Source organism: Drosophila bipectinata, chromosome XR, assembly GCF_030179905.1.
Source record: "Drosophila bipectinata strain 14024-0381.07 chromosome XR, DbipHiC1v2, whole genome shotgun sequence".
NCBI classification, from domain to species: Eukaryota; Metazoa; Arthropoda; class Insecta; order Diptera; family Drosophilidae; genus Drosophila; species Drosophila bipectinata.
This window is the reverse complement of record NC_091735.1, coordinates 19400593-19415365: the sequence shown is the minus strand read 5'-3', so window position 1 is coordinate 19415365 and position 14773 is coordinate 19400593. Positions and strand designations below refer to the sequence as shown.

At 36.8% G+C, this 14773-nt stretch overlaps 2 protein-coding genes and 1 long non-coding RNA gene across 6 annotated transcripts; 1 reads left to right on the top strand and 2 right to left on the bottom strand.

The window, feature by feature from the left end:
- Nucleotides 1-6529: 6529 nt before the first annotated feature.
- LOC138925533 (uncharacterized) lies at nt 6530-7206 on the bottom strand. The gene is made up of 2 exons (XR_011441767.1): nt 6786-7206; nt 6530-6716 (listed from the first exon to the last, which is right to left on the bottom strand). It is a non-coding gene; the product is annotated as an uncharacterized lncRNA (long non-coding RNA).
- A 2928-nt stretch (nt 7207-10134) lies between these two features.
- Nucleotides 10135-11049, top strand: LOC108130063 (uncharacterized). The gene is made up of 4 exons (XM_017248423.3): nt 10135-10345; nt 10406-10656; nt 10711-10755; nt 10814-11049. The coding sequence occupies exons 1-4, from the start codon at nt 10287-10289 to the stop codon at nt 10897-10899; spliced, it is 441 nt and encodes a 146-aa protein (XP_017103912.2). The 5' UTR covers nt 10135-10286; the 3' UTR covers nt 10900-11049.
- A 591-nt stretch (nt 11050-11640) lies between these two features.
- On the bottom strand, nt 11641-14773 carry hydra. 4 transcript variants are annotated; one of them, XR_011444278.1, is made up of 5 exons: nt 14304-14773; nt 13532-13959; nt 12734-13357; nt 11842-12677; nt 11641-11780 (listed from the first exon to the last, which is right to left on the bottom strand). XR_011444278.1 is itself a non-coding variant. In XM_043213131.2 (3 exons), exons 1-3 carry the CDS (start codon nt 14350-14352, stop codon nt 12435-12437), a joined length of 1518 nt encoding a protein of 505 aa, XP_043069066.1. In that variant the 5' UTR covers nt 14353-14771; the 3' UTR covers nt 11641-12434. The 4 variants fall into 4 exon arrangements, 1 of the variants encoding a protein (XP_043069066.1); XR_011444279.1 differs by having other exon boundaries at nt 12734-13354; XR_011444277.1 differs by having other exon boundaries at nt 12734-13959; nt 14304-14771.

Below are 14773 nucleotides of genomic sequence, written 5' to 3'. Positions count from 1 at the left end.
CATCAACTTGGCGATTATTTATTTATTATTTTGCTTAATTTATTGACAGGCTGGGGGGTACGGCGGCGGGGGGGGCAATGTGTTGGGGACTGATAAGCGTTATCAGTCCCACGACCGGCTGGGTCAGGCCATTCAGGCCTTTGCCCGGTGGGCTGATCACAGCGATTCGGCGGCTCCAGGCGGGGGGCTACGTCATCTTGGCTGTCCAATAAACAAAGTTCAGCTTTCAGATTGTCCGGTCGGGGAGTTGCCCGGGATTAGAGTGGACCTCAACAGCATAAAAATAATGTGTGAAAATTAATAAATATGAAGTATATGAAAATGGTAGGTATTGTAAATAAAATTAGCAAAAATATTTCTAATTAAAACATAGATTAACTAATTAATTAAATATCTTTACTAATCAAATAATAAAATCATGAAGAAATTAATTTTCATAATTTTTATATACATATATTATTATTTTTTTATATATCTAAAAGAGTCAATGTATATAAAGTCTCAAAACAACACCCACAGTTAATGATGGTATAGAAAATCCAATCAATCGGATAAAACAAAAAAATAAACTTCAAAGTTCAAGTTCAAATCTCACGCGATCTCTCGGTCTTCGTACAAAAACCGGTTTTAAAAATAGTTAATTAAATGAGTGTTGATAAAAATTAACATTAATTTTTGAGAAGAAGGCTTTCAAAACAGAGAATTCTCAAAGCTCAAATACTCTCTTTGATAGCTTATCTGTTTAAGCACTGAAAAAATTGCTAAAATAAATAATTGAAAAATATTTTTAAGTCAAAAGCGTTGAAAATGAATATTTAATTTTTTTGATGTCCCTTTTTTTTTACGTAAACTGATATAGATTTTTTGTAAATATTAATATATATTTTTGGTAAAGAATATATGTATTGATACAAAGAAAAATTAAATTGATATTTCATATGTTATGAAACTTTAAAATCTTTATTTTAAACATAACGGTCATATTATAGAAGGTCATATATTAAATAAAGAGATCTTGATTAAGATAAAGCCAAGTTAGTTAAGAATATTTTATAATTGATTAGATTTAGTAAATTTATTTTAAAAATAATTTATTCGTTTTTTAAAAAAGGACATTTTAATTTTAGAGATTGGTATCCTACCATAGTTTTTAGGCCAAGTTTTAAAACAAAACCAAATTTTTTAGGTATGCTTTGATACCTTTATTAAAATAGCTATATAATATATTTTTTTTTCCTGTGTAAAAATTATAGCCATTATTTTTTTTTAAAGGTGCACCCATCAGAGTTGGCGGCGTTATGCAAATGCTCACACCCAAAGCACCAAAGGCGAGTGAGAAACGGACGCTATGGCCGAGGATGAGGCAGGCAAGGGTGGTGGGGGTGGAAAACAAGCGGAAAACCGAAGGGTTTTTGTGATTTCCTTGGAAAAGTGCGTGTGCAACTCTTTGAGGGAAAAACCCGCTCATTTTTCCACCGCCGTTTTTGGGCTGTTTTTATTAGACCGCGAAAAATCAACAGTGGCTGCTTGTCAGGGTGGTCTGCTCCTTCCTTTTCATTTTCCCTCTAAAACCCTATATATACTCCTTTTCCATCCTTGTTGTTCGCACAAGGAGCACCGGCCTCCTTTTTTGTATTGTTGTATAGTTTGTTGTTTTTGGTCCTTGCGCGCACGCCGCTAAAAGGGTTTATGACAGCCTCCTGAAAAACGTAACGTCATAAAGTTCCGAAAGCAAATAGTTTTTGGGTTGTGTGTTATGCACTGAGGAAAAATTGTTGTTTAGATTTACTATTTTCAATTTTAAGATAACTAGTTTTATTTATAATTTTTTATAATTTATATATTTTGCGCATAAACATCTTTTTAATACCCGCATAAACGCCTGAGTTCGAGTAACAAATAACTGTTTTGGAGAGCACTTGACTTCTTATATTAGAGAGAGCTATGTGTGGAGCACCTGCTCTCCCCCAAGCACTTGTATCCTCTCCCGGGGATCCTCTGTTCTCTAACTCGCTCTTTATTTTTGCTTTGCACTCATTTTTTGGTGTTCGGATTCGAAATGTCGCTTTGTGGCTTGAGGTCCTTATTAGAGCGGCGTCTGTTCTTGTGTTTAAAAGTATTTTTTTTCCATTTAAAAATAGTTTTAATTTTTAATAAATATAGTACTTGTCTTGTTGGTTATTGTGTGTGTCATTTAAAGCTTTTTAAAACAGTTTTTTTAAAGTAAATACTTGAGTTAAGATGTAATTCGTCCCCGTCGCGTGTGTTTAAGTATGTACGTAAGGATATGGACAGCCTCCAACGAACATAGCGTCTCTTTCTTAAGGTCCAGTTATTTAATAAAAGCCTGCACTCTACAGATGCATATATAATGTACTTTAATATTTAATATGATATTGAATATGAATATATGTATGTCTAGATATGATAATGATTAAATATATATATGAAGCACAAGACGATTATTCAAAATATTAAAGCAGGTAAGTTGAATTATTTGTTATTGTTTTAAAATAAATTATAAGAATATTTTATATAGTGCATTTTCCCAGGAAGTGCGTTATCAATATTAGATTTTAGTTTAAAGACAAAAAATAAAAATAATCAGATATTTTAAAGGTTTCATTATAATTTTTGTTACAACCCATAAGTACTTCACACCAACAATCCACTTAAAATTTCTCTACAAATATTCTCTTTGGTAAGAATTTCTCGAAGTGTACTGTTTCTCATTTATTTGATCTACAAATTTGTTTTCCCCTTCTTTCGAGAGTGAATGAAATGGAAAAAGAGTTGCAGTTGCATTTGCATTTGCATTTGATGTTGCAGTGTGCCGAACAGAAGAGCAGTTGCAACTTGAGTTGATGTTGCAGTTGCTGTTGCCTTCTGGGAATCATTTGCGCCTTCGACCTTCCGCTGACCCGCCGACCTGGGCTAATTTACATAAACCTACGCAAACATCGGGTAACAACAAACAACTAAAATAAAATGAAATAAAATAAAAACCAAACGAAAGGAAGAAACCGAAAGGGTGAAAACCATCTGTTTATTGTAGGTATTTTGTACGTTTTTAGTTTTTATCGGCTAATTAGAGCCCCTACTCCCACGCACGTGTTCGATCCTCCTGCACTTGTTGTTACTCATCCTCTACGGTTTTTAATTTTTTTAATTTTTGTATTTTTTTTTTATTTTTGTGTGAGGGTCCCTCTGACAGTTGCTGTTGTTACGGTTCACCATGACCAACGCCAACAATTACCGCCGCAATTCTATTGTCTCTCGATTTCCTGGGCCCCTCTGATCATTTTTTTTTTTTATAGCTCATTTCCCACATGTCGCGGAGATCCCCGACTTTTTCCCAATGACACTTCTCTCGCCTTGTGGCGGAACCATTTTAATGAGCCCAAATTACTGGCACACACACTCACACTGCGGAGCAGTTCAATCAGCCAAAAAAAAAAAAAAAAAAAAAGAAATGAAAGGGGAACTGGCAACGGGGCTGAAGGGAAGCGAAGATCCCAAATGCACATGTCCGAGTCTTCCAGGCGGAAGTGGCCATTAGCCGTTAACCATTATCCATTAACCATTTACCAGTTGGCGCAGTCGGAGGATCGAACCTACATAGCACCCATCGATCTCCGAAGACAGACAGCCGTTTGGGAAATGTCAAACAAATTTTAAGCGCCATCAGAAATTATGGATATTAATGAGGGTTCATTGTGTTTATGACTCAATTAAAGCCATGAATACGGAAAGAAATTAATTTTTTTGAGAAAAAGAGGGGGTGTTTTTGTGATCTATGTACCAGGTAGCTTTTCTTTTTTTAGTAAAAATTGAAGAAAATATTTATTGCATTTCAAGACTGTATTTTAAGAGAAGAAATATACTTGCCATGGACTTTTTCTTTATTTTTAAAAATTCCTATATGCCTATTTGAAAATTATTGGGGAATTAAGTCAGAAATTATTTAATTTGTATCCATTTTGTGATTTAGTTATAAAAAAAGGACTTAAACCTAAGGTTTTAAAGTGTATAATTAAAGGAGGAATTAAAAAACTTAAGAACATTTTAACACAAGTTGTAAAGGGTCTAAAATTGTGCATATTTTTTTTTTAAATTATTTTTGAAAGTATGTATTATATAGGCACGTTTCTACTAAGAAATCTTAAATTTATAATTACCATTTAAATTATTTTATAAGCCGTATAACTCTTACAATTGTACACATTATATAACAATTATGAGGTTATGGGGTCTATATTCTAGAATCTATTTTCTATATCTATATTTATGGGGTCTATATTCTTTTAGTAATTATTTTTGAGCGTTATAAAGTGTACATATGCATACTACAATTAAATCTTAAAATATCTTTAAAAGATAATGACACTCGGTACTTAAAAGTATCTTTGAGTATCGGGCTATTAATATCCCAATAAAATTAAATATATTTTAAATTTAAATCATCTCTTATAAGAATCAAAAATCTATACATCAAGTCCATACTTCCTTAAAGATGTCTCATAATGTCTTAATGTCTCATAATGTCTATATAATCATAAAAAAAATGCAGCTTCCAGTACATGACCTTACAATATTTATTTCTTAATTCCTTTTTTTTTATTGCATTAAATGATATACAAAGTAGGGTTTATTTGCTTGAGAACTTTGATGTTGAATGGGAACATGTCTTACAAGTGGCCGGATTTGGTTTTACGAGCTCATCTCCCTCTGATCGTCTGATCGCACATTTTGCGCAATATGCACCAGAGTATTTGTACTTGATTTGTATCTGAGACACTGAGTATCTGTATATCCGAGTATATCGCAAAAGGCATATCTGCTTTGTGTATCTGTGTGTGAGGTAAACAAACTCAACCCATCGGATGCACAAAAGATGCGACAGATTTTTCTACTTTATGAATGAATGCGATTCTTGAGGGGATGGAATGTTGTAATCCAAGAAGTTGTCTCACTTCTCTACGGTTCGTTTATCGGCCTGCATTAATATGCGTATCTGTAAGATACTTCCGTTTCAGCTACCATACGGTCCCCCACTCTCAATCCCATACCCATAGCCATTGCCCTGCTCCTTACCTGGCGCTACTTAAGTTTTCTTCGGGGATTCTCATCTCATCTACTCGTCATCATCATCACGGTTTTCATCGCACATCCCAGAGGAAGTTCCAATTTGCTACGTCAATGAACCATGCTCCTGATTTGCTCATCAAGTGTCCTGGCCTGGGTTCTTTTTGGTTTTTTTTTTATTCGTTTCGTCTTCGTCCTTGTGCTGGGCTGGGCGCGTATTTCCTTTTTTTTTTGTGCCACCCCACCCCAAAGGACCTTGTTCTGTATTTCTTTATGCCATTCGTGGGTTTCTGCTTTTTTGGGTCGTGATTTCTGACACGGCGCTGACTGTTGGCTGTCAGCTAAAATCATTTTTGAATAAGGCCGCCAGTTTAGCGAGGGTAGCTAAATGAGTTCTTAGACAAATATTTCAAGAGAAAAGTTTTTAAAAAGGTTATAGTTGTCAAGAGTATCTAGTGTTTTGACTTAAATTAAGCTCTAAAAGCTGATTATTTCATATAAAATTTTAATGGCAGATTGACGGACAAAGCTATATTTTTAGATAATAACTATTTTTAGAGAACTAATCCCTCTAAGATCTTTAAAATTTTAAAACCACCTCTCTCTCTCTGGTAAGCCTATATCCTTGTCTTCAGCTCCAGGACCAACAAGGACAACAAAAGTTGCGCCAAATTGTCTGTTTACATTAAATGCATAAATTATGCAGCATTTTATTTACTTATTTATGTTTGCCCTGCGCTGAGAATTTCACTTTGATTCCGCCACTTCACCCAAAAATGTCAAATGCATAAAATATGTCACTTGGCCATGGAGGGGTATGTACAAATATTTCAGTACATATCTACTATATATAAAACTTGTATATTGTTCAATTTCATTTCGTATGCATTTGTAGATGATGATTTTTCCACGGATTTCCATGGTTGTTCCACGGTTTTCGCCCATTTGCCGGGATGCCCTAATGATGATGTCTTCTCGCTTTCAGTTTTGGGTCATTTGCTTTGCCAGCGGGTTCGAAAAACCTCCCTTTTTTTTGGATTTTTTTTTTTTGCCAATGAATTTAACCACCGGGAAACGCAATCCACCCGAGGGGTACGATAGTTGACAGTTATGTGTTGATGACAATGTTGTCGGCAAACGCCTTGCAAGGACATCTCCATCCTTGTTTTCATTATTATTCTGCTTTTTGTTTCTACCCGCTGACTTTTACTGTCATCCCATCGTGTTTTCGAAGCTACTTACTCGTGTAATCACCCGAAAGAAAGTGCCTCTAATAGGTAAATTTATCACTAATCAAGGGAGGTGTGTTTTACAAACGAATTTTGAATTTCAATTACTAACTGGGAACTTTTTTCAGCTACGTATAGGATTCGTATATTTGTATGCTCACTTATTCCAATTTATTTTCTTAAAAGAAGTGTATTAACCCATAAATAAACCATACTTTATCTCACATAAACACAATTTATATTTCTATATTTTAGAATCTTAAGAACAGAATGGAGCCTAGGCTTTAATACCCCTGCTGACGGACGAACCGACAGGTGGACATTCAGGTGGTGGTACTTCCTTGATGGAATTGTGGAATTCTTCATTTCTTTCTTTCTCATTTCAAATAAAAATATGTAACTCTGAAAATATAAAATGGATAAATTAATATCAAAGACTAAAATTAATTCAAAACCTAATGGAATACCTACATTTTTAACACAACCTTTTTTTTCAATTTTATTTTAAGCTTTCATCTACGTCAAGTCGGTAATGGAATAAAAGCATTTGACTCAAATCCAAAGTTTTCTGACTTGCACCGGTTTCTTTTAAAAATTTTATCATTTCTAGAAGCTCCGCTTCAATGACTAGTAGCTCGGTTGCACGTTTAATTTCTTCCAGCTTATACAGAAATAAAGGACATCCTTTGATTAGGTATCCCCCGACGAGGAACATTAGTCCAAGCACACACACCAATTCCATAATCATGGTGATTTTTCACGGTTCGGAAATACACAATAATATTTTGTGATATTTTCAGTTTAAATTTTCTAAAGCAATTGAAAAACTTGTTTGGATAAATATATTTGAATGAGTTCCTTTGTTTACCCAGCCTACTTTTTTGGAAAGACATTGTACATTATATCGATAACATAGCCATTCCAAAATTACAACAACCAAGAAAGGAAAGCTAACTTCGTGCGATGTTTGTATACCCTTGCAGTTAAAACCGGATATATATCGCAAACATCGAATATAGTTGGCCGATCCTTATGAGAATATCACAATACAACCAATTTATTACAAAACAAAATCTTACAAATAATAATAAGTTGGTATTGCTACCAAATATCATTTCCGATCAATCAGTTATATGGCAGCTGTAAGATATGGTCCCCTATATGGCCCGCAGTGATGGCTATATCTTCCCCAATTCACATCCAATTCTCCAGCGGAGTACCTTAAACGATTCCTAAATCGATTCGCCACTATTCTGCATCAAAATCCTGAAACAAAATATTTTTTATATTTTTTGTCCATTTTTCGTGAAAAAGGGGCTTTCTTCTATAGGGTCCACAATGATGGTTACATCTTCCCTGATTCTCATCCGATTCTCAAGCGGAATACCTTAAACGATTTCTGGATCGATTCGCCACCATTCTGCATCGAAATCTTGAGACAAAATATTTTTTAGATTTTTTGTCCATTTTTCGTGATGGGATCCCTTGAAAATGGGGTTTTCTTCTATAGGGCCCAATGTGATGGCTATATCTTCCCCAATTATCATCCGATTCTCAAGCGGAGTACCTTAAACGATTTCTGGATCGATTCGCCACCGTTCTGCATCGAAATCCTGAGACAAAATATTTTTTAGATTTTTTGTCCATTTTTCGTGATGGGATCCCTTGAAAATGGGGTTTTCTTCTATAGGGCCCAAGGTGATGGCTATATCTTCCCCAATTATCATCCGATTCTCAAGCGGAGTACCTTAAACGATTTCTGGATCGATTCGCCACCATTCTGCATCGAAATCCTGAGAAAAAATATTTTTTAGATTTTTTGTCCATTTTTCGTGATGGGATCCCTTGAAAATGGGGTTTTCTTCTATAGGGCCCAAGGTGATGGCTATATCTTCCCCAATTATCATCCGATTCTCAAGCGGAATACCTTAAACGATTTCTGGAATGATTCGCCACCATTCTGCATCAAAATCTTGAGACAAAATATTTTTTAGAATTTTTGTCCATTTTTCGTGATGGGATCCCTTGAAAATGGGGTTTTCTTCTATAGGGCCCAAGGTGATGGCTATATCTTCCCCAATTATCATCCGATTCTCAAGCGGAGTACCTTAAACGATTTCTGGATCGATTCGCCACCTTTCTGCTTAAAAATCTTGAGACAAAATATTTTTTAGATTTTTTGTCCATTTTTCGTGATGGGATCCCTTGAAAATGGGGTTTTCTTCTATAGGGCCCAAGGTGATGGCTATATCTTCCCCAATTATCATCCGATTCTCAAGCGGAGTACCTTAAACGATTTCTGGATCGATTCGCCACCATTCTGCATCGAAATCCTGAGACAAAATATTTTTTAGATTTTTTGTCCATTTTTCGTGATGGGATCCATTGAAAATGGGGTTTTCTTCTATAGGGCCCACAGTGATGGCTATATCTTCCCTGATTCTCACTTAACTTAACAATTTGTTTTAAACTAATTTATCCATTGTCAATTAATAACCGTCTAAGAGAATATCAACTAAAACAAATTTAAGAATAAACCTTATCCTATGATTGATCCTATGACTTGATTTCAAACTTGTTATTATAACTTCATATCAAGGACCTCTTAAATAGCAAAAAACTAAACAACTAACTGCCCTTTGGCTAGCTGATATCCCCCTTTTTGAATGTCTAGTCTGGAAACAACCCCTGAATTAGTTAAACACAAGGATATATAGTGTCGGAACTATCACACTCACTCGAGACAGTCGGTAATTCGGGGTCTAGTGCCGTTTGACATGAGTCGTAATCGAATCCCGGGTGCCGGGTGCTGGGTACCGGGTCTCGGGCCGAATTTGAGCTCTCGATGACCTCCCCAGATGATGATGGTGATAGAGCAACCCTTAAGTGAGAATGAGATTCGCACAGGGCCGTATAATTAGTGTAATTACCTCAACAGCCTACTAAATTTGAGAAAAATGCAAACAAAAATTAAGAAATCACAACATTTATATCCCTCTGTCAACGAGCCCCTCTCTATCAAGCCCTCTCGGTTACTTTTCGAAATTTTCTAAACATTTTTCTGAACAATAGTAAACCCAGAATACCGAACTCAGAATCGAGAAACCCCGAATCCGTGTATCCTGCATCCAGAAGTCTCCCTTCTTTTTTTTTTTCAACGGGACAAACAATTGATGGCATCTAATGACAGGGTGGATTGCAATTTTTCGTTTTAATTTCAGTGCCAACTTCTGTTCATTTCAGATTGAGGGGAATGTGTGTACATCTCTCTCTCCAATTCTATTTAAAAGTCTGCAACTTTGCAGTTGCATTGTCAGGACATTGCTGTTATAAATTATCGTTCATTTTCCGGCCAACTTCCGTTGTAGTCGTCGTAGTCGTAGTCCTTTTAGTTCAAAAATGAAGACAGCGAAAAAGTTGCCACATCACTTTCTTTGGAATCTTGGCGGGTATGCCTTGGATGTCTTTTTGACATCCGACAAATATTTTGTTAAAAACATAATTAACGCTTAATGAAAATATTTAGCAACGGCTTCGATCCTTTGAAGTCAAATAATAAAGAAAAAGGAACACACACGCACACAGTGGCTATGAAAATTTGTTAACTGGAAAATTTTCTTCTTTTTTTCGCAAATTAGCCAAAAATTGCCAAATCATAGTCGCTTGTTTTTTTGCAAAGTCATTGGTAAATATTTTGGGCATAGAATATTTATTTAATTTGTAAATATTAATGTGTTTGCTGTTCCAACAGATCAAGTAGTCCTTGGAATCATTTTTGTCATTTTATAGAATGTATGAGCCTGAAATATCTCCGGTATTGTTCATTCAAATTCCGAAGCTCATACAGAGAACATGTGCTTGCTCTAATATTTTTAGTGAAAATTAATTATTTTTTGTGAAAAAAAAACTCTATAAATAATTTAAATTTCAAAATTCTTTGTCGATATTTCAATTAGAATAGTGTGATTTAAAATGTCGGGCGCGTCAAGAACTAAAATGGTTTTTCGTTTAGGATCTCAGATTCGAAAACAGTAAGTATAATCTACTATTATAATAGTACAGCATAGCTATAAACACAAGTTTTTTAATAGGATGGGACGATTCGCTGTGCCACAGCAACCGGAACGTATGGATATTACAAGGGCGGCTGAACTTGATGAGTGGGGACATGGACCCCTCTCAAGAATGAAAGCTGGGTTCCAGGAACCGACGGCCTCCAGTAGGTCGGCGAGGATGAATTATATGGATGGTGCGACTAACAGGGCCAAAATTCATAACAACCTTTCCATTAAGTACTCATCAACAGCCGATAGGCCTCGTCCGGTAACATCGGATAAACCCAGTAAGTTCTAAATAGTAATGGATTATAATATTTAATCAAAATATTTCTTTCTAGTGGAAAGCCAACCAAAGACTCAGCGCAAAGAAATATCCAAAACAAGTCGGTTTATTCTATAATTATTTTTTTTTTATTTTATTAATTATTTATAATCTAACAGATACTACCCCGTGTCAGAAGATGGCCGAAGAGAAACGTATAACCGAAAGACTCCTTAGTCTACTCATGACTGATCCTTTTTGTTGAAAGCCGTTCTTCGCTGGCTTCGAGTAATGCCACTCGCAATTAATTTGGAATGTCGTATTTTAGGATTTATATTTGGGTTTCTACATTTGTAATACGTGAAGACTGAAAGATTATTTATTTAAAACAGAAAATATAAAAATTCAAAATTTATTTTATTGGAGTTTTTTATTTTGTTGGGGGTTTTTATTTTTTTAAATAATTGAAAGAAATTGAAAAGAAATTAAAAGAAATAAAATATATAAAATCTGAATTTGATATTTTTTTTTTGGTTTTTATTTTATATAATTAAAATTTAGATGAAAAAAAAACCTTCAGTATTTATTTTTTTTTTGTGGTTTTTATTTGTATTATATAAATAAAATAAAAATGAAAAAAAAATTTAAAAAAACCTTCAGAATTTGTACGCGCCGTTCAGTCTGGTCTTCTATGTTTAATAGCCGTACATTATACGACAGAGCCACTCGTTTGTTTTCTTTTTAACCTCAAAAATGCCTTCAAATGACACAGCAGCGTGTAAAATGAAAAATATTAACAATACAATTAGCAAATCAATTAGCAATTAGCTTCTTTCTATATCAAATAAAGTTATTGATATATATTTTCACCTTTATAGTCAGGAGAGGGTAGGTGTTTCACCTCTAATTGGTTTCACCTCCAGCAATAGCCTAATACTTAACCTTAAACTGATCTAGTAAAGAAAAAACCTTTTATCCAACACCTCTTAATAAAACACCAAAAATGTACACCGGAAGACACAAATTGTTGGATATATTCTCTAGCAACACTGTGATAACATCATATAGTACAACAGAATTGTCCGATTTGCCCAAGGAATCAGTCTCGAATGGTGGGCTGCAATTAGACATCCTACCGACCAGGATCTTGTTGGGATAAAGATCAAATATATATATAATTTAAATGGTTATATATATATATATATACCAAATTCCTGTACTTGAACGGTGTGGTTTGCAGAGCATCTCGAATAGGTCGCACATCCTTGGGCAATCCTTGGAAAAGGACCTTCGGTTTGTTGTTTCGTATTTTGATACAGTGAAGCTTCTTGATTGTTGGATGTTGAAAGTTGAAATTATAATCCATTTTTTTCCAGCGTCTTCCTCTGTGTGTTTTTTTTGTTGTTTGTAATAGTTTGCCGTGTGTTTTGTATATTTTTTGTAATATTTTTCGCATATTTTTCATAAATATACGTTTGTACGTGAATTTCGAGTTTGTAAGTTCTTAAAGTATGTGGCGCTTCTGGGATTTGGGTCCCCATCCTTTCTATAAAGCGGCTATGTCTTGGATAGATAGTTGGTGGACAGAGCACGGTGGACGATGGACGGCTGACGTTGGACAGTCACTGGTGGACGGTCAACGATGGACAGGACGTAACAGGGGCGTGGCAGTAGATACCTTCTTTTCTTTTAAATTTTTTCTTCAAATATTTTCTTCAAATTTTTGCTTCAAATTTTTGTTTCAAATTTTGCTCTTTTTCCAAACTAGCCTGGTTGTTTACGATTTTGGATTTTTCCTTTTTATCGCCGATTCTTTTCGAAAATTTGACTGGAGAGGTAACTGGTGGCCGACTCCTTGGATCCTGCCTCCTGGATGCGTCTCTTTTCCATCTCGATGGCCCGTGCCTTGTGTATATCCATCACGGAGTTGAAGGGACCCCGGGATCTGGGCGGTTGCTCGGTCAGTGGTGGGCATCGAGCTCTATCTTCCGAATCCTCCTTATTGGAGCTCTTGTAGCCTAAACGGCCGGAACGGGACAAGGACTGAAAGGATAAAGATTTGAGTAAAAAGGAAGCTTGTAATTTTTATAGAAAATTACCCGAATTCGTCGCAGACTTCTCATCACTTCTGGGGGCTCGCCCTGCTCTAGTCCGCTCCTGGGCGGCTGTTGCAGGACATTGTACTGCCGGCTATAATCCAGATCCTTGATGGCCGCTGCCGTGGGACTCAGGGGTATGAACTCGCGCGGCATGGTCTCCCGTGGCATATCAAAGGCCTTGGCATCCGGAATGGGCGGCAGGCTAGGCTTTTGAACAGCGCCCGACTCCCCATTAGACTTCTGGGACGATGAACTCACCTGTGGATCCTGGGAAGGATCAGGTCTGGGCTCCTGAGCAATCATAAGCTGGGTCATTTGCTTCTCCTCATCGCTGCGAGAACGCCTGGGCGGCTCTCCGCCCAAGCTGGCTATTCGCATCTGATCCTCGCTGTAGCAGTGGTCCTGCAGGTCCTGTGCGAGCTGATCCTTGTCGGATTGCTGCTGCATCAGGTCCAGCATCTTCTTCTGGGCCCGCCGCCGCTCCCGCTCCTTGCGCACTCGCTCCAAGGCACTCACCGAATCGATCTTGTCCAGATCCACTTCGCTGTCCAGCTCCAGAGGCTTGTCCTCCGGGGTATCATTGGAACGATAGGCGGGCACACCGTTGCCATTCAGAATGCTCTGCTGATAGAAGAAGTTCAGTGTTCTGACAGGCTTCAGGGGCGGCATTAGATTGTAAGGTCCTGGCTCGTGTTCCGGCAGATCGTCCCCGTCGTCCTCATCGCCATGTACTCGATAGGGATTCCGTCCCCGGGCCGCTGACAACGCCTTCATCCACAACTCCTGACCCCGACTCACCGTCATGGCAGCGTTCGATTTGCTTGCCATCCTCCATGACTTCCACGCCGATTTCCTTCGCAGCTTGTCCTGTTGTTGCGGCATCGTCCCCTCGGCTATATTCAGCCGCGATGATGCCGCCGATATGTCCTCCGAATCCGAGTCCCAGTCCTCGGAAATATTAACATTGGGGAGCCTCTTTAAGACTGGCCGGGCGGAAATCGGCATTGATCTGAATTGGGAGGACCTTTCATCATCTTCCGAGTCTGATTCCATTTCAGCAGCTCCCCAATCTAACCCTGCGGTTCCGTTGGTGCCACCTCTGTACCGGTTGATTTGATGACGCCGCATACCTCCGGGAGAGGGATACGGAAATTGGGGCTTCATCCGAGTGGTCGAATATCTTCGCCACCATGAACTCATGGCAGTCGTCCAGATTGGATTGACGACTAAGAGATGGGATATAAAAGTACATGGATTTTTTTTTTTATAAAAAAGTGATATGAACTAGGGACCCAACAATATTGTTTTCATTTAGAAGAACTGTCATTTAAACAAGTGAGAAAGTTGCAAGTCATTGTGGCATTCGTTGAGAAATTAAATAAAATACTACGTGGGCCGAGGGCTTCTTAAATAGATGTCTGTTATGATACTGGAGGTATTTAAGATGACTATTTGTGGCCTTCTTAGCCTTTATAGCGTATAAGCCTTCAAAGGCTGGGCAATCCTTTCCAAAATTGATTACTCTTTAAATTTATCTTAAGCACTCGCATATTATTTCTTCAATACTCACCAGACATAGTGATCTGAATTTTATTTAAACCGACAAATCGCCTCCACATTCTGCCGATGTTCGAAACGCGCTTTGAGATTAAAATGATTTATAATTGTGATAGCAGCGAATTTTGTAGACAAATTTTGTAGTATTCACGCCTAATTTTACGTTTATCTTTTTGTTTAGTTTTTTTTTTGTGTAGAAGGTACCGATATTTAAAAACCGAAAAAATAGAAAAAAAAAAACAAAACAAAAAAAAGTACACGTAAAAATTTGTGCTCTTGGCTTGTCTAACGAATTTATACTGAACTATTTGCTGAATCACAATTGGGTAGTTGACATTCGACGACGATATCAGGGCCTACTATTTATTTTATGGTTTCCAAAGTCAAAGTTATGGGTGTTGGTCAATGGAAAAATAAAATAAATGTATATACAAATGTATATAATAGTAGAGAATGTAAAACGAAATGGTTTTGATGTGTAGA